Source organism: Apus apus, chromosome 22 (genome assembly GCF_020740795.1).
Source record: "Apus apus isolate bApuApu2 chromosome 22, bApuApu2.pri.cur, whole genome shotgun sequence".
NCBI lineage: Eukaryota > Metazoa > Chordata > Aves > Apodiformes > Apodidae > Apus > Apus apus.
Genome location: NC_067303.1, coordinates 5,985,596 through 6,004,570, shown reverse-complemented (window position 1 = coordinate 6,004,570; position 18,975 = coordinate 5,985,596). Strand labels below are relative to the sequence as shown.

The window sequence follows — 18,975 nt, the reverse complement described above, 5'->3', positions numbered from 1 at the left end:
TACAGCTGCCCTGCCTGCTAATCACAGCATCTTACTTTGTCCACGTCATGGTTGGCTCAGGAAAGCCATCAGCATCACACGCCAAGGTGACAGACTGGCTGAGGTTGGCAGTGGCATTCATAGAGCTCTGCCTGGCACGCACAGAAGGAGGTACTAGAAGAGAAGGAATCCACATTCAGTTAGGAAGGAGAGAATATGTGAGCAAGTAAATCTCTGTAAACAGATGTCACTAGGAACTCCAACCCCCACGCCACCACCTGCAGGTTTCAATCACCAGGTTGGATGCACGAGCTCTCCAAAGCAATCAGCACAGGGATGGAAGGGCAGGGGGAGAAACAGCATTGTGGACAAAGCCACTTCTGAGTCCCCATGAGATCAACACCCCACTCTAAGTCATGGGACACTTAAGGTTTCTCTTGACACAGTCGTTTCCTGCCAACATCTGTTAAAGAGTCAATTTCATGGGCACTTTTATCAGATGCCAGAGAAAGACTCATAAGCTGATGATGGATCATGAATGTCTATCTAAAGTAACATCCCATCAGCAGTCTGGGGGGGCAGGTGCTACACCCCAGCCCTGCTCTGAGCTGCTCACCATTTACGATGACCTGGATGTCTTTGAAGTTGATCTCCCCCCGGGCCAGGATCCGGCCCTCGCAGCGATAGGTCCCTTCATCTGTCTTCTTGATCCCCCTGATCTGCAGGTAGTTGTTGGACAGGACTATAAACCGAACTAGAAAAGACAGAAGGAAGGTTCATCCAAGGGTCCTCGGGACAGCTCACCACAAGTGGCAGGATTTTCTCCTCTCCTTGCCCTTCCTGGGTTGAGACAGGGCTTGGTGTAATAAAATTTCCCTTCCCATGACAGAAGCAGGTAAATATACACACACAAACACATTTACATGTAGTTAGCATCACACAATAAGCAATTTTACACTTGCCCAAGGGTGGCTGAGTTCAAATCTTACTGAAGTTCCCTTGTGCCTGCAACAAGCAGTGTGGGAAACACAGCTGAGGCACAAATGTCCATGGGATTCCAGGCTCTGGAGTCCCCTCTGGGCATGGCAGTCTGCAGCTTTTTGAAAGAAAGGGAAAGGTTCTTGCAAAGGAGCTTTTAGACACTTTTCCTTAGCAAGACTGGAGAGTGCTACATGTAGCTTTTCTGTCTGATGGCATTTCTTTATCCTGAAACTGATTTCTAGCATCCTTGGCCTACTCCAGTGTCAAAGCTTGATGGCCATTTCTGCGGGGACATTATTGTCCTGCCATCACCAAGCCACAGCACCTTGAATAATGAAATTTAAATCCTAAGGCCTTGTGGTAGGTACAAATCGCTTCTCTACTCCCTTGTGACCATGACCATTTTGTTCTCTTGAACCCCTTTGAACCCCTTCTATGAGCCTGACTGGAGCCCTGATGGGATATGGACATTTGGTACCTGAATGGACAAGCACTGAGACACCTCTGGTGCCTTACCATCTTTTTTTAGGATAACATCCCTGCCTTTGTGCTTCCAGATGATGGTGGGAGGCAGTGAGCTGACCACATCACACACAATCACAGCATCGTCACCTTCCTTGAATTCCTGAGGAGTGGGGGCATTCTTGAACATCAGCTTTTCTGAAAACAATGGAAGGAACAGTCACTGCAGCCTTCTCAGCCCGACTCAAGCCTGAGGGAAGCAAAGAAATCCCAGAGGACAACCCAGAGGGGAGGATAAAGCTGTGCCTGCAGCACAGGAACCCTGCTGTCCAGCCATGCCTCCCAGGTGTTAACCAAATCAATATTCTACCCTGATTTGTTCACACTGCCAGGAGGAAATGTGAACATGGAACTGCTCAGCTTCCCAGCAGGAAGGGGAAGAGCTGCTATTATGGCTCTGCTGGGCAACATGCAGATAGCTTATTATAACCCTTCTGAACAGGTGATCCTCTTTACTGAACATTAGTCTTATCTCACAGCATATGTGTCCTCCACAAAAGCTGCTCTCTCTGCCTACTCCTCTCAGGCATTTATGATTGTTATTATTTACCTTCTCCTTCTACCCCTTGCTCCCCTGTCTACAAAAGAAGGCAGGGCTTGGAGAGAAATGACAGAGGAGGAACAGATTAAAACTGGAAGAGGGGAGGCTGAGGTTGGACATGAGGAGGAAATTCTTCTCTATGTGGGTGGTGAGACCCTGGCTCAGGTTGCCCAGGGAAGCTGTGGCTGCCCCATCCCTGGCAGTGTCGAAGGGGAGGTTGGATGGGGCTTGGAGCAACCTGGGCTGGTGGGAGGTGTCCCTGCCCATGCAGGGGGTTTGGAACTAGATGGTCTTGAAGGTCCCTTGCAACTCAAACCACTCCATGATTCCATGAAGAATTTAACTAGTAGATGTGCTGGTTAATGCCCTGACACATCAACATCCTAGTTCCCACCTTCTTGGTTGTGAGGGGAGAGAAGAAGGCTGCACCTTGTTAACATCCCCTTTCTTTTCCCCCTCCTCCTTCCCCTTTACAAACAGCCTTTTCTAGGAAGGTAAAGCAGTTGCCTCCCTAATCCTGCCTCACACACGTGGCAGGCAGGCCAGCAAACAGCCTCGGGGTCTCTCTCTTACGGAAAATTTTGACGTTGACGGTGGCCTCGGAGTCTCCCTCCTCCACACTGCTGACAACACACTTGTAGATGCCAGCATCATCAATGTTGGCGTTGTAGATGGTGAGGGTGGAGGAGAAGTCATCGTTCCGCACCACCGAGATGCGCTGCTGGTTTGGGGTCAGCTTCTCACCATTGGGGGAAAACCAGGAAATGTCTTTGTATTTGGCCTCCCCTGCCACTAGGGACAAGAAGAGAAAAGAGAGCAAATTGACTGGAGTTCCCAACAATTCTGCCCAGAGGGAATTCAATGCAACCGGGAGCACTGTGCAGGAGAATGACCCAGGGGAAGGGTTTCTGGTACCTGAGAAGCAAGCAAAGACAACTCTCTCTCACAGCTGGCCAGCTGCTGGCCTGGAAGAATGATACTAGGGTGGGTTTATCATCTAACCCATTGAAGCCCAGAATGGCCTTCTGTGCATCCTGGGATCCCAGGCCCCCTACTACAAGAAATAAAAACCTCTTCCTGCTTCAGCTCCACCGTGTTTTAAATAACCTGCCCTATTAGCAGGCTGGGCTGCTTTGCACACCAAAATGGTGACCTTGCTGTAGCAGCAGTTCTGGCACTGAGCAGCTCGGCCCTCCTGCTGCAGCCAGTGTAAACCAGAACTGTTGTTAGGTGGTTCCAGCCTGTCTCCTTCTCACGGCTCACATCTCTGCATTTCTCAGTGTGGCTTTGTTATTTAGGACAAGCTCCTATTATTGGAGGGGCTTTAATTGATCCCACAGTTTCCTGAATGCAAATATCCTCACAAGAGCGCTCGTTCAGAGAACTTAGTTTTGAAAAATCACTGGCATTAACAAATTACTCCACGGTTAAGCACTCCTGGATCAGATGATCTTATTACTTGTCCCACTCAGCGTGCTCCTGAGGACATGTGATCCCCTAACGGTGTTTTGCTCCCAGAGCTCACTGCAGCCCCATTTGCTCTGTGTCATGTCAGTGTTCCAACATGCAAGTTCCTCCCATTAGAAACCAGGCCAGCTGCTTTCAGGGGAGGAAGAGGACACGTGGATGCTAATTTAAAAAATGCCATAAAATTGTAGGCCCTGCTTTGAGGCACACAGGCTGTGTCAGCACTGCAGCACATGGTGCAGAACAGCCTGGGGTGGTGGTGGCCTCAACAGCCAGTTGTGTCACAAGAACTGCAGGTTTTCAGCAGCATTAAAATCCTTAGTGGCAGAGGTAACAACTCTCAAGTCACTGAGCACTCCCATTACAGCTGCTTGCAGTTGATTAGGGAAATAATCTGGAAAAACAACTGGCTTAATTTTCAATTCAAAAGATGACAGAGCTGTGGAGTGATGCAAGATGCCATTGTTGTGCCTGTTGCTCAAGCTTAGAGCCAGCCCTTCAGTACCTGGGTTTTAATTTTAAAATCTGTTTGCTGGAGCTCCTTTTTGGTGCCAGCTCTCCAGGGAGAATGCAGTTAGTTACCAGTTACCAACATGTGTTGCCTTTGCTACTCAGTCTTACAAACCATAAGGACATATGAGCAAGAAAGAGCAGGAGATCTTGCAGCTAGACCAGGCACTGGAGCTTTTATCCCAGAGTTAATACATTAACTGACCTTCCCAAGAAACACAGATGGAGACAACTGATGCCATGAGCCACCACTCACCTTGGCATAAGAAGAACTTAGATTCTCCAACGCTGATCTCCCCCTGGCTTGGGACAATGTCCACCTGTAGAGACGCTGCAGAAGAACAGAGGATGCAGAAGATGGTTAGGCAATAGGAGGGGTCTTCAGCCAGAAAGTTGTGCCAGCCTTCCAGTCCCTGGGACTCTCTTTCCCACCTCATAGAAGAGCATAGGGTGGAGCACTCTTGGCTTTGTAAGCACTGGTCTTTATCAGTATTTACCCGAGTGCACAGAGCCCTGGAGAGCCCTGAGGACTCAGAAGAAGTTGATAATGTTCAGAGTTGCCTCCAGCCCTTTATAAAACCACAGCACATGACACAGAGAGGGCTGATTTATGTTCAGGTCTCAACTGCACTGTGGTGTGCAGCCTGGGAGAGCTGGGGAGGCTGCAGCTGCAGTCCCACTGCTGGGAAAAAACCCATCTTTTTTCCTCATTTATTTATGAAAGGGAAACCGATTAGCATGTAATAGACAAAGAAGGAGGAACATTTTGGAACCATTTTGGATCTGTCCCCAGAAACCGAAAGCAGAAAGTCAGAGATGCTGATTTCTGAAACCAGTCCTGGTTTTGTACAGTCAGGGGAGAAGCAACAATCAAATCAAAGCAAGTCAGACAGCCAAGATGAAAGGCAACCAGACTTCTGGGCTGTGCTGGGTATAGCCCAGTATGACTACTTATTTTCTGATTAGAATTACATTGGTACAAGTGAGAAAGGAAACCACAACTCCATATTCCTGCTCATTGACAATCAGCCTTCCACAACACACACCCCAACCTGCCCGACCCCCCAGCAACACCAACTGCCTCCTTCACAGCACCAATTATGACCCATTAGGCAGAAAATATAAGTGGATTCTGGCTTTCCTCCAGCTATAGCTTAATCCTGCAGCAGTTCTGTGGCCTAACAAGCCTGAGTCAAGTGTGAATTTCAAAACCTACTCATTTTGGCCTCATCTCAAAAACTGCAGCCACCAGCTCCACAGAAAACAATCACCTAAACTGAGCTGTTCCTCTGCCCCATGTAGCCAGATCACCTCTCAGCAGCTTCACTGCAAATGCTTCCTCTGTCACCCTCCATGCTTTCATGCTGTAGAGCATGAAAACCCTGCTCCCACACAAGTTAATTTTACCCCCAGACCACAGAGGCATTAGTTCTAGCTGCCAAACACATCTGGGGTTTTAAGAAACATGGACGGCTTCAGAAATGAGAACCTGCTGGTCTGTGCCAAGGGCAACATTCCTCACAGGGCTTGCAGAACAGACCCAGAGACCATGGGAGTCAGACATCAGTACAGAGCTGCCCAAGGGATGCAGCAGCACTGCCTGCCACCATTACAACAGGACATCAGCAGTGGGATTTTCTGATCAAGGTGTCTGAGCACATTTCTTTAGCCAACAACCATTCTGACACACATTCCTCTTCATGGGTAAACTGGAAGCAATTAGTGGGAGCCAGTGGAGCTCTGCAAACAGGGCACGGTCCGTGCCACTTCTCCAGTTTTACTCTCAGCAGATTTTAGCAGGCTAGACTGACAAATGCTTGTATTCCATCTCAAAAGGCTGGGGTACAGCAGTAAACAGAAACAACTGAGCCAAGATTCAATTGAAACCAGAGCTTGGGAGTACTGTGTGTCCCAGTTCTGGCCAACATTTGCATGTGTGGCTGGACGCCTTGCCCTGCCAAGAGGCTTTCAGAAGGAGGGGACATTAAAGTATCTCTTGAGTAATGGCAAGGGGCTTATTACAGCCCCTCTGGCGTGTCCAAGGCACTTTTCTGAGCCCTGTGTTTTTTATCAACTGGGAACACTATGAAATTGTGATTAATTCCCCCCCAGCACTGCCCTGGAAAGACCAGACCAGTCTGAGGAAGTGTATTTGGACCAGTCAGCAACTTTCTTTCTACTCAGCCAAGCACTGCTAGCAAACAGTGGAGTGCTGCTAAAATGGCTTTGAGCTAACTGAGATCTAATATAAATTCATACCTCTCTTTTTTTTTTCCTTCCTCTCTTTTTTTTGGCCACACAACCAATACATATATCAATATACCAATGGACTCTTCTACACTTTTGAAAGCTGCAGCTTGCTGGGACGGCAGTGGCAAAGGCTGGGGTTATTAATGCCTTTCATTCCATTCTCAGGTGCTTTCTGTTACAGCTAGAAATGAGAAAAAAAAGGCTCTGTGTAAAGCATCAAACTTCTTACCACCCCAGAATTCAGCATCTCTGCTCTGCCTTACCTATTTTTTTTTATGCATGTTTGTGCCACCGTAGATGCAGAGAACAGGAGGAAATCACACAACCAGGAACCATCTCACTGTAAATACAGCCAGAACCAGCCAGGGAAAGCTCTGAGCCCAGGCAACAACATTCAGCTCTGAAGATTTTCCCTTATTTTTTTTCCTGAGGGCTCAACCCCTTCTGTGTAGTCAAGTGATAGGCAGGTTTTCAAGAGGAAAAAAAACGTAGAAACTCCCCTTGGGACACAGGAAGGCAAAATGTTTTGGAGTCTTAGAAAAGAGAGAAGGAAGGACATCCTTGGCTCTGCCTCTTTCAGTCAGTGCTACCTCTGCTCTACCAGCTGCAAAGGTATCATTGAATCTCCTCTTCACTGGCCTAAGGAACAGAATTTCTGGAAAGATGAAGCAGTGGGACAGCAATTCCTTCACCAACAGTCTCCCTGAATCTTAGCACAGACCCTCCAACCACGATCCGAGTAAGGCAGAGAGGAAACCCACTAATGTTATTACCAGGGCTGGAAACACACTGTTCAAACCTGGCAGTTACCATCACACAGAGACCGTGACCTTGTGAGCAACAGGAACCACAGAACCAGTGCTGCTTTGCTCCCAGTTTCCACTGGGACAAGAAAGCCCCAGTGCTCCTCCATGCAGCAGCAGCAAGGGGAGCGGCTGGATGGCAACTGAGGACAAGCACCCTGGGCCAGCTCCTCCTCACAGCTTCTCTGTGGGAGTCCGTCTGCCTGCACTCACCTGCACCTTCTCACCCTTTCTTTGTCTTCAGGCAGCACCCATAGCATTTCTTTTGCATTTATCCTGTGCCTCGTCCAAGACACTGCACCGTTTTAAGGCACTGCCATCAAAACCTTTGCCTTTCCTCACACCCAGCGAGGAATCACTCCCTGCAGAACTTCTGCCTGTTAGTCACCAGGTGGAGTGAGCAATCATCTTGTATTTAAGGCTCTAAACAGACTGTCAGAAACCTCAACATTTCCACTCTGCCAGAGATGTTGAAGATCAAAATGATATATATCCTATTTTTTTTTTTTTTCCCCTCCAATCTCTTGTGCTTTCTTCTGGTGATGGTTTTGTGTGGGAGCCAAGATAACAGATTGGAGAGGCTCTGGGTCTGCTCCAGTCTGGAACCTGCCTTGGTTTTCCTTCTCAACGTGTTTGCAAACAAGGTGGAGGCTTTCTCCTTCAAACTGAGGTAACAAAAGGCTGGGAGGCAGAGCCCTGGGGATTAAATCAGGCACAAAAAGAGCCAAGCTGTGTTTGCCCAGCAGCCTTCAGCCAGGGAAGCTGAAGGTAACTTCTGGAAGTCACGTACCATCTGAGAAGAAATGTTCATCTGAATTATTCACATCAAGCTCATCTGTGTTTGTTTTACACCTGGGAGAATTCAACCCTAATTGTTTCAACCAGCCTTTATCAGCAGCACCATTTGCTGACATCATAACCTGGATAAAAAGGTTCATCATATCAACGAACTGCCTTAAATTACATAAACAATTGCTCCCTACTTGCTAAACTTTATTGCCTAGGAAAAGATCACCCCAACAAACCCAGCACTGCCACGGATTTAATCACCACTTAATCGTTATTTTTGCCTTGCAGTTGAGGCAAACTGAGACTATTTTTTCCACTCTTCATTTAATAGACACTGTGAGCCCATTTGTATTCCACTTCCAACTTCAAGCAATAAAGGCCTTTTTAGCATCACATAATAACTGCATTAAAAGGCCTCTTCATAATCACACAATAACACTTTTTATAGCTCTGCCCTCTCCCATATCTTTTATCTGGTTACAAAGTTCCCCAGCCCCCAAATAATGCTGAATAACTCCCCATTGATTTGAAAAACTCTGCTAATGCAGCTTCCTGTTCATCTGTAGTTAATATAATTAGTTTTGCATTTCAACAAAAGCAAATGAGTTCAAATTAAGCCATGATTTTGGCAACAGGCAGGGAGGATGTCTTCCTGCTGGGCTAAGAGTGAGGCCAACACAGCAGGCTTTACCTGGTAAGTAAATAACAGGCCACTTTAAGCAGAGGAAAGTGTGTTAATTGCTGGGTATTGGTTCTGTATCTGTCTGAATTCACAAGGACTCAAGTGAAGCAGAGGGTGAAGGAGCTGCAGGCTCATGCTCACACTGCTCCTGAAGATATGTCTGGGGACAGGCAAAGGGAATGTCTTGGAACTAAGCACACCTCACTGCAGGTGTGCATTACTGCAAATTTACTGTGGGGTTATATTCTAGTTAAATTTTCTCTTTATTAACCTTAAATCAACACCTATTGATGACATAATTCAGCTTTAGGGTGATGAAAAATGGGGAGAGAGATCACCTCAGGCTGCCTCCTCGTGTTCACTCTTAACATTCTCTCACCATAATACTGCAAAACTGCAACACCTACTGACACATTTAATTTTTGATCTGATCTGAAATCTCTCTGCTTATTAACATTTCAAGTCTTGGGTTCGTCCAGATATGCCTCCACTCATTCAAAATCTCACTCTAAACATGGCAGGATTTTCAGTCTTCTGGCCACTGAGAGAAACACTACAGACACGAGTGGAAAAAAAAGCAAAACAAAACTTGAACTTGGCAATGAAAACCCAGCTGTGCCTGTAACCAGACCAGGAAGAACTGAGAAGTGAGACAGTTCTCACAGCACAGAGGCCAAGTGGTTTAGTGTCTGTAGGGCTGGAGATGAGGAAGGATCCAGCACATCATGACCAGATGCCCTCAAGGAGAAACACTGCACAGTGCTCATCAAGTCAGTTCTTTGTCTCAGCAGAGAAGCACGACACTTTCTGTAGTGACAAAAAAATCTATTTTTCATATCACTTTTGATACCTGAGTGAGCAGTGACCCAGTGTTCCCTGTGCCACAGACAGAGCATGCAACTCAGAATGACTGCAACGTGCCCAGTGCCAGCACAGCTGGACCCAACCACGGAGCCATCCAGACATGAGGCTGTTTCTTGGTTATGTGCCCTGAATGGCTTTAGAAAGGAACTGCAAAAGAAGAATGCCTCTGATAAGAAGTTTTCACATCCCACAGCTATGCCCACATGGTCAGCTATTTTATTTTTTTTTTGAATCAGAGGCAAATTTGTCTAAACCCTTCTTAAAAGGGACACAGGCCACAAATCCGAGTCACTTTGCATTAGAGTAAGCACAGAACCAAGCACTGCTTCTGCCCCACCTTTGACAGGAATCCTGATTTTATTCCCACAGATACAGAATTGTTGGAATCAAGTGGATCTATCCAGCTTTCAGCACCTTCAAGCTCAATTAACCAATTCCCAAAAAGCTTGGGGTGCTTCTCTGTCCTGGTGTAACCATTCTAGCAAGAGGGACCGACGGGGCACTGTGTGTGTAGGAGAGAGTCACTGTGGTCACTGTGGCTGCAGGAAGATGAAGCAGGTAGAGAAAAGGAGAGAAAGAAAACTAAGCTCATCCCTTTACACAAACACAGCAGGCAAAGATGCAGAGAAAAGCCTGGAGCCTTGTAACTGCACTGCAAACAGAAGTGCCATTTGTGGGAATCCACCACTCCTGCTCTTCCCCAAGAGCTTGGCCATTTCCTACTGCCCTCAGCACCCAGCAGATAACCTGACTGCTGGGGCTCTTCAGAAGAAAAGACTTAGTATTGAGTACCAAAAATACTCTCCCAAACGCTGCCTTTACTATCTTGTAGATTTTGCAAAAATAGTCTTAAAAATAAATAGATTTGAGTTACTCTTTTGAGGAGGAGATCGGGGAGAAGGAAAGTAAGTCCAGCACAACAAATAAAAGCAAACTTAAGTTGTATTTCCAGCTGTCTGAATCCTCTGATTCCAACCTGCATCCACCCTGTAACAGAAACCATCCCAGCAGGGTCTGGCTCCTGGCCTCCGTGCAGAGGAATAAGGTGAATTTCTGAGGCCTGGGGATCAGACTGTGCTACCTCCTGGTGTCAGGGCTGTCAGATCTGAATTATGCAGCCAGGTTTTGTGTATCTAAAGGCAGCCCTAAACATGTGCAGGTAGAACTGGGTGGGGAAGAGTGCAGCATCCACTTAAGTACTGACACAAGCACTAGGTTTTCAGAGGAGCTCGCCCTGCCTGCTGGCACCAGCTTTGACACCTGGAAACAAATGCAATTTATGCAAGTTAGTAGATTTGCTTCTAGACTTTGCCTTCTAGCCTGCATAGCTTTCCACTAACAGCACAAACTTTCAGTCTGATGTTCCCACTTCTTTTCTCTTGGGATTACATTCCTCTGCAACATGCGAGTCGAAGCTAAGAGAAAATGCATCCCCTTTTGGCAAATAAAAACCAATATGGATGCAAAGAATTTTAAAGGCCAAGCCCTAGGTTCACTTCTTAAAGACTGTACTTTTAATTTTGCTAATTTCTAGCACCAGTTCCTCAATTAAGCTCTGCAGTGCATGCTGAAACCCAGAAATACACAAAACTGATCAGGAAAAAAATAAATTATCTACTGGGTCTAATGCCCTCAGCTCTTTGAGTAAGGGGAGGATTTGTAAAGCTTGTGAGTTCAGCAGATTAAGGAGAAAGCCCCCAGGATTTACCATATAACAAAGGCTTAACAAGACAAAGACATGCCTCCTGCACACGGTCACTTTATTAAAAATAGGCTGACTGCTCAGGAGTAGGAGGCAGGCAGCTGGGATTGATCCCAGCTGGTCTGCAGATCCAATTCCTCCCCCATCACCATGGTAACCGCTCCCTAACTCTGCCCTGAACTGGAGGAGGGGATGGTTGGTACCTCTGGGGAATATCGGAGCATGGGGGCTCAGGGAGCAGCCAGCAGCAGCTTGCCACAGTGCCAGGGCGAGATGCAAAGAGGAAGGGATGGCTGAAGAGCCATCTGACAGAACACAAGCCACGGGCTAGTGGCCCAGGGGCCACCTGCAGCTGGTATCACCCCAGGGTGCAGCCAGACCAGCACTGCACCCTGCACAGGGGGCACAGCCCCTGCCCACCCCTGCAGTTTCCCACTTCCAGTTGGGCACAAGTGCTTCCAGCTCCAAGCTTTTGGGATGAGTTGGACAGCAGCGGCTCTCGCAGAGGGTGCAAGGAGCAGGGCCAGCTCTGGTCCTGTGCAGGGTCTGTCCTCCTGCCCAGCCAGCTCCACTGCTTCTGGCAACTCTACCCTGGCCTCAGCTGGATTAAATAACAGCCACAGAATGGGATAAAAAAGACTATTTCCAAAATGTCAGGTTAATGGCCAGAGTGTTCTCTGGTTTGTTGTTATTGTTTTTTTTTCTTTCTAAAAACTGACATGAAGTTTAGGAAACACTGAAAACAGAAATGAAACAAAAAAGTTTACAAATTTCTGTCCTGTTGCCAAAATGTAAACACCAAACACATGTTTCTGTCAAAAAGTCAGGCAAAACACTAGTGGCACAAAGTCACAACAGAAACATCCAGTCAGAGCCCTTGCACTGTCTGTTCTGCAAGCTACTGTGAGGATACACTCAAAACTGTTGTTCTGTGGAAGACACTACAAACACTGAGATGAGAGTCAGTGTAGAGGTCTGGTTCAGTGAAACAGAAGTTTGGGTGCAGCTGCTTCCCAGCATCAAGGCAAAGTGCTACAGACACCACTTGACGGGATCAGTAACACAGTGTTTGGAAATACTCCCAGTCAAAAGGCTAACAAAGCTTTAGAGTGGAGGGCTGAGCAGAGAGCTAGTGATAAGCAAGGATCTGGAGCTCCACCTGACCCTCTCACTGAGGGCAGCTTGTGGTGGAGGAGCCTTGATCAACCTGGCTCTGCTCTTCATGCCACCCTCAGGAATCTGCACAGCTTGTGCTGACTGACCTGAGCATCTGGCCTCTCTCTCCTCATGTTTTTGTCATCTTCACTACAGGGATTCTTCCAACAGCTCCCTCCAGCAGAACGCTCCCCTCACCCGCCAGTCAGAGCTGGCATAGGGAGCTAAGGTCTCCTGAGCTGGTCTGTCTTGTCTTTTAGCTGCTCCACACAACAGGAATGTTTCATTTACCCACCCTCTCCTGGGCATTCTCCCTGGCTTCCTTGTCACTTGCGAGACCCAAGGATGCAACCTGCAAGCTGCCCAGCTCTGCTGACAACATAAACGCATTTTTTAAGTGTTCCATTCATTGCCAAGTAGCCTTTCTATCCATGCAGCAGCTCACACTGAGGCTTTTCTTTAATTTCTTTACCACAATTTCCTTTAGAGTTCCAATTACTTGTTTAAATGAAGGCAATGTGTAAACTGGAGTGTTTCATGAGAAGCTTGCTGAGCTACAAAGTGCTGACTTACTGCCTCCACCACTGCCTGCCCTGCTGCCAGGAGACAACCCAAGCCAGTGATGGAAGGAAGCACTGAAATGCTGGGACTGGAGGCACAGCACAACTGCTTCAAGCCCAAGCAGCCTGGATTTGTTTTTTTTCAGCTCCTGCTAGATGTTCCTGGGAATGCCAAGGAGGTGCCTCTGGAAATCCCAGTGCAACCTGTAGGGAGGCTGTAACACCTTTAAAGCAGTGTGCTAACTCGAAGAACTTTTGCAACTACCACATCGACAGAAGCTCCAGAACTTCAGAAACTCATTAGGGCTTTTAGCATCATTAAGACATCTTTCACTTGAATAAAACCTAAAGCATTAGTAATGAAAAGAGAAGCCAAAAGATTAGGAAGGATAATATGCTGATACACTGGCCTATTTGCTCAGCAAGCACAGGAATTAAAAATGCCTTTAGGCAAGAGTGAAATGAGCTTGTTTACTGTCTCCTCTCTGCTGCATAACTGTTTTAACTATGTAGTTGTCAGACTAATGTCAAGTTACTGGCAGTAAGTTAGTGGCCCTCCTCATTCAGGCACTACAACATATAGAAAAGGCACAGTTTACACAACCCCAAATTTAGGCAACATTTACAGCTAAGAGGCTCAAAGAGGGGTGATCACAAGGAAGAAACAAAAAGAATGTACAACCAGCCCACCTGCCCCCCCTCCCCAGGATATCTGTCTTGCAGCATCAGCTGTGACTGACAGAATAAACAGGACCCAAACTGCCACAGGGCAAGAAAATAATACAGCTGGTGTCTGCTGGTAAGTCTCCTGGAGACCTAGCAAGAATTCACCCCAGCAAATATGAGACTTAATTAATGTTTAGGGATAGAGCACAGCTCTTGGAGTCTTTTCCATAGTTACCTCAGCTTTATAAGACACAGGACATCTAGGTTGACTTTTACTGGCACAATTACATGTATGAAGTGGGTTATAGCTAGCTTCATCAGCCAGTGAATTTCAGGCAGTGCTGATGCTCTTCTCCTTGGGTATCTACAATCCTTGCCTCTGGTCTTTTTCTATTTCTCTTCTGAATCTCTGCAACTCAGCAGTTATGCAAGTCAGACAAAGAACATTTTAGCTCAACATTTGTGCTTCAAAAACTAAGTGAACTGGCAGAGATCAGGACAGAGCCTCTCTTGGTCACTGCAAGCAAGGATCTCCTTACAATAACATCAGCCTTGGAAATCAAAGAGGGATCAGGTGCTCTTTTTGTGACTATTCACTACTGGGCCCAACAGCCTCCTTGATTTTTAATGCCTGTGTTGTAAGGACAAGATCAAGTGGGATAAAGCAGAGCTCTGATCTTACATTGCATCTTCTTCTGTAACTGATCCCTGGATTTAGCAACATTACTTGAGCAACAGGCAGGAATAAAATCTCTTACTTCTTCTCATTTGGTTTGGTTTTGGGGGGGACATTTTTGGAGGTTTTTTTGTTTGGGCTTTTTCTGACTGTCATGGTATCTAGCTGTCCACAGCTTCTGTGAATGAGAAAGTAGATAAAACAAATATAAAAGAATTACAGAATCACAGAATGGTGTGGGTTGGAAGGGACTTTTAAAAGTTATCTAGTCCAACCCCTTTGCAATGAGCAGGGACATCTTCAACTAGATCAGGTTGCTCAAAGCCCCATCCAGTCTGGCCTTGAATATTTCCAGGGGAGGGGCATCTACCACCTCTCTGAGCAACCTGTTCCAGGGTTTCACTACCCTCGTTGTAAGAAATTCCTTCCTTATATCTTGTCTGAATCTACCTTCTTTTAGTTTAAAACCATGAGCCCTTGTCCTGTTGCTACAAGCACTACTAAAAAAGTCTGTCCCCAAACCTCTAGTCACCTTAAAGCATATCAAAGTATAGGTCACCTTAAACTGTGTGTCCAAGGGGAAGAAAGAGAGGAAGCAAAAGAGTCCACAGGCAGCTCCTAAGCAAAGCTACAGCCATCCCACCACCACCTCCATGCCCCATTAAAGGACAATCCTGCTGACTCCAAGGGGCTGGGCTTCTCAATCAAGTTCTAGCTGAGTTTGCAGAGCTCCTCCTAAGCAGCTTGCAGATCACTCCCATAATCAGATGTACCCAAAATTTGCAAGACTCAAACCCTTAAGGACAGACAAACACCTTCCAAGCAGGGTCCTTGAACCAAGAGATCCTAATGACACAGCCCAGTTCTTTCACCCTGCATCCTCTTGTGCCCTCTGGTAACTGACTCCATGTAAGCATCAAGAAACCCTTCAGTGCACCCGAAATGCAACTGCATTTCCACACCTCTCCCTGTGCAGCAAAATACAGGATAATGGGGAACTAGATTCCTACTGCTGAGTGCTTCACACAACACTGCTTTTGCAACTGCCCTCTGAAAAAACCCTGAAATAAAGAAGTCACACACATGGATTCATCTTCTGAGCCCACTGTGCAACTCCTCTGCACAGATCCTAACACGTTAGGAAAAAAACTCCTAAGAGCTGGTTCCCTTTATTCATTTAGTGCATATTCTGATCTACATCTCCTCAGTACGTGGGTGTCTCTGGGTGGAGTTACAATGACTGAAGGCAGAGCAGCACCTCCAGGCATCAAGTGCTCAGTATGTATAATTTATACTGCACACATAAAACAACCCATAAAAATGAACTCTTTGCAGCAGTAATTTTGATGGGAAGGAAAATAACAAGTGAAGGTCATAAATTATGAGAACTCAGCCTAAGCCATACTAATCAACAAGATTACAAAGAGGCAGCCTTGCTCTTACTTGGATTTTACAAAGTGGCTCGATATTCAGCACTGAGCACCTGATGTCAAGAGGCACCTGATGCCTCCTCTACACTTCAAAAAATCCCACCTTTTTATTGAGATGTGTTCCCTAAAGAGTAAAACAGGAACTGTCACAAGGGATTATGCAGCCTAGAACTGCAGTCAGTTGTTGGGGCAGGGACTGTTGTTTTGTTTGCAGTTTGAAGAGCACTCAGCACAACAGCACCTGGTCTGATGGTGGCCCTTGTGCTCTGCCACAACATGGGTGAGTCAGGTGCAAGAGCTGGTGTCAAACAACAGCCAGCACCAGCTTTTGAAGCAGAAGTAGGCAAGGTTAATCCCTAGGATAATGCACATCCAGGGGCAGCCTCCATCTGACCTCTATTTGCTAATGGCTGGGGCTGATTTATCTGCCTTCCGAAGCTGCCTTGTATATATTCATTTCCTTAGTTCTATCAAGCACTCACTGGCATCACTGTTGCTACAAGGTCTGCAGGTTCCAAAATCTAGACACAATCACTGAACACACGCATTTTTGTCCTTCACCACTACAGTTATTTGGGTGTATAACAGCAGCCCAAGGATGGACCCACTGTCAACACACTGGGGAGCACCCCAAACCTCTGGGTCTACTCCACTGCTTTCCTATCTCTGCAAGTGCAGCTCAGAGCCTTTCACTCAGTCACATCCAAACTAACTCTTCACCACTTCTTGCTGAAACCAAGCAGACGTCAGTGCAACACTGACTTCCAACACCCTACTTCCAATATGTTTCTATTCTCTGACTGTAAAATGAAGACTGTATTGTCTTTTTCTTTTCAGGGCATGAAATAGTAGCAAAAGAAAGCCACCAGTGTTACGATACATAACAGCAGAACAGAACATGCAGAAGCAATAAGATAATAATACCCTCTTAGAGCACAAGAATGAAAATGTCCTCAAACAGAAACCCTCCCCACACACAAAGCAATCAATGTAGGAGCCTGCTGGAAGTGTAAACCCAAGTATCATTGTATTGTCATGATTAAAAATAGCAAAAGATAACGTACCACTAAAAGCCCTTTCAGAATCAGTGTTATCACTATTAATTGCTCTTTGCTACAAAAAGTCCCCAGGGAACAGTGAGATGTGCAAGTGTCTGCATCTCCCAGATACAATATCCTGCCTTTTACCTCTACCGTCAAGAGCCATTATTTATTTTTTCAGCCAAAGACCCAGAGCTACATTTCCAAACCTTTCTCAGATCTGCAGCTAGGCAGCATGAGTAAAAAATTAACACAGGTCAGCCTCTATCCATCCAATTCTTGAATTCATTTCAGACAAAGAAACAGATGAGCAGGGAGGTCCAAAAACAGCCTTCCAGAGACTATAGGGATGAAGAGCTTAACAGTCTCTCACAAAGCTCTAAGGATGATGTACTACATAAAAACTAAATGGATACAATAAAGTTGTCAGAGGTGATCAATAATTCCCATTACCAATCTGCCTTGAAAGCCACAACAGCAGAGTTAGCACTACCCTTATTCCTTTATCTGTATTTCACAATGACAAGGGATTAGAAAAATTCAGTTTATCCTCATATGAGCTTCATTGTTTTCTCTTATGTTCCCATAAAGAATCTACACTTCAGCCTCCTCATCCATCCTTCAGGGCAGCAAAAGAGCTAAGTATGGACCTCACCTTGCTAACTTAACTAGGATGCCAGTGAATTTTCATGGTCATTGCTTTGGAATCCAAAAGGAGCAAGCCAGACCTCAGCAATCCCAGTTGCACAGGAAATGTGATGTTCATTCCATTTCAGCTTCTACAAAAGCAATGGGCATGCACCTGTCTGCACCAGTCCCATGACTGGGGGAAAAACAGCAGCAGAGCAAGAGAAACAAAAATCAACAAGCCTGGATATAACAAATACATTCCTGAGCACGGACTGACAAGCACTTCTTGTTGTGCATGAATCACTGCTCCATTCAGTACCCCAACACACCTTTCCCTGGGAAAACTTGGTGATAAACATATTGCCCTGGCAAGACAGCCCCAAGATTCATCCAAGTCACCTGAGAGGAAACAAGAAAAGGAACTGCAGCAGATGAGAGTGTAAAATCTCAGTGTTCTGCAGTCACTCACAGACCGGGGCTTCTCCCTTCCCCTGCCAATGAAATAAATGCTAAGAGTAACTGGGAACAAACAGAGTCTCTGGAGGAGGCTGTGCAGGCTGGTTAACCACAGCTTGCACGTTTCACCCTGAGTAACTCAGCACATTTGCCGTGCAAGGCTCAGCTCACAGGGCTACACCCTGGTTGGTTGGTTTCAAACCTCGAGAGCAATCTGAGCCACCATCAAAAGGTTGTGCTGTGCAGTGCACTCTTTTATTGTTCTGATCTAGAGAGATTATCATAATTACACATTTCCAGGTCGAAGCAGCTGACATTTCTGCAGAGAATCTATTTACTCACTTCTCTACTATGTGTAAGATGAGGCAGGCAGTTAGTGCAGCAGCTGCCTCCCTCTGAGCATCCCTGAACGTGTCTCCTCTGCACACATCCAGAGCATCAGGAAGGACCCAGCCACAACCTCTTCAGAAAAGTTTCCGGAAACATACAGCATATAAAATGCATTGCATTTTGGGCACCAGAAATAATTTTAGCAGAAACCAACAATTTCATTCCAAGGAGAAATTAAAGAAAACAAAATCTACTTTGTTTGAACGAACAGCGCGAGGTAAACGCAATGACTTGTTTTGCATCTTAAAACAACAACATAAAACCCCTTTATCAGTGGTGTATCATTAGATAAAGCTCGTCCACTGCTAAAATGAGGTGTGCTAACCAGAGGGCTGCCCCTGTACCCCCCTGGCTGGCTGCTCCCAGCACTGCAGGGAACCGGGAATGTCCCTGTCCCACGCAGCACCATCCGGAACAAGCCACGAGAGGGAGCGTGTGACCCGCGGGAGAAGTGCAGGGACGACGGGGCTGGGGAAGGCCAGAGAGGAGCTGGAGAGCAGCGAGAGGCGAGCTAGGTTGTGGAAGAGAACCTTGATGGGATGAGCTATGCCTCAGTTCTTTACTGGCGACAAATGCAGAAAACTGAACATTCCCTATGAGATGAAACAGGGACAATCCCCAGTAACACGTGCTGGAGGGAACCAGTTCCTCTTAAGCTATCCTAAATGTCTCCTGCTGCAGCTGTGTGAGGCACTGCTCAGAGCTTGCAAGTAACTCTAAATAATCATGCCTGGACCTTTTCTGTTTTCAGGTGAGTTCCTGGCACCACACTCTGTGTCCTGTCACAACCTGAGGATGCTGCGAGCTCCACAAACCTGCTGGAACAGAAAGGACAACAGTGACACTGGCCTGGAGAGCACAAAATGTGCAGTGCTCCAAATC

At 46.5% G+C, this 18,975-nt stretch overlaps 1 protein-coding gene across 1 annotated transcript in view; it reads right to left on the bottom strand.

The window, feature by feature from the left end:
- NCAM1 (neural cell adhesion molecule 1) overlaps positions 1-18,975 on the bottom strand; it is a 90,207-nt gene that overhangs the window by 37,548 nt on the left and 33,684 nt on the right. Inside the window, exons 2-6 of the mRNA XM_051638399.1 lie at positions 4,257-4,331; positions 2,597-2,815; positions 1,477-1,620; positions 596-733; positions 36-153 (exon numbers count right to left, since the gene is read on the bottom strand). Coding sequence (XP_051494359.1) covers positions 36-153; positions 596-733; positions 1,477-1,620; positions 2,597-2,815; positions 4,257-4,331 — 694 coding nt within the window. The remainder of the gene's footprint in view (positions 1-35; positions 154-595; positions 734-1,476; positions 1,621-2,596; positions 2,816-4,256; positions 4,332-18,975) is intronic.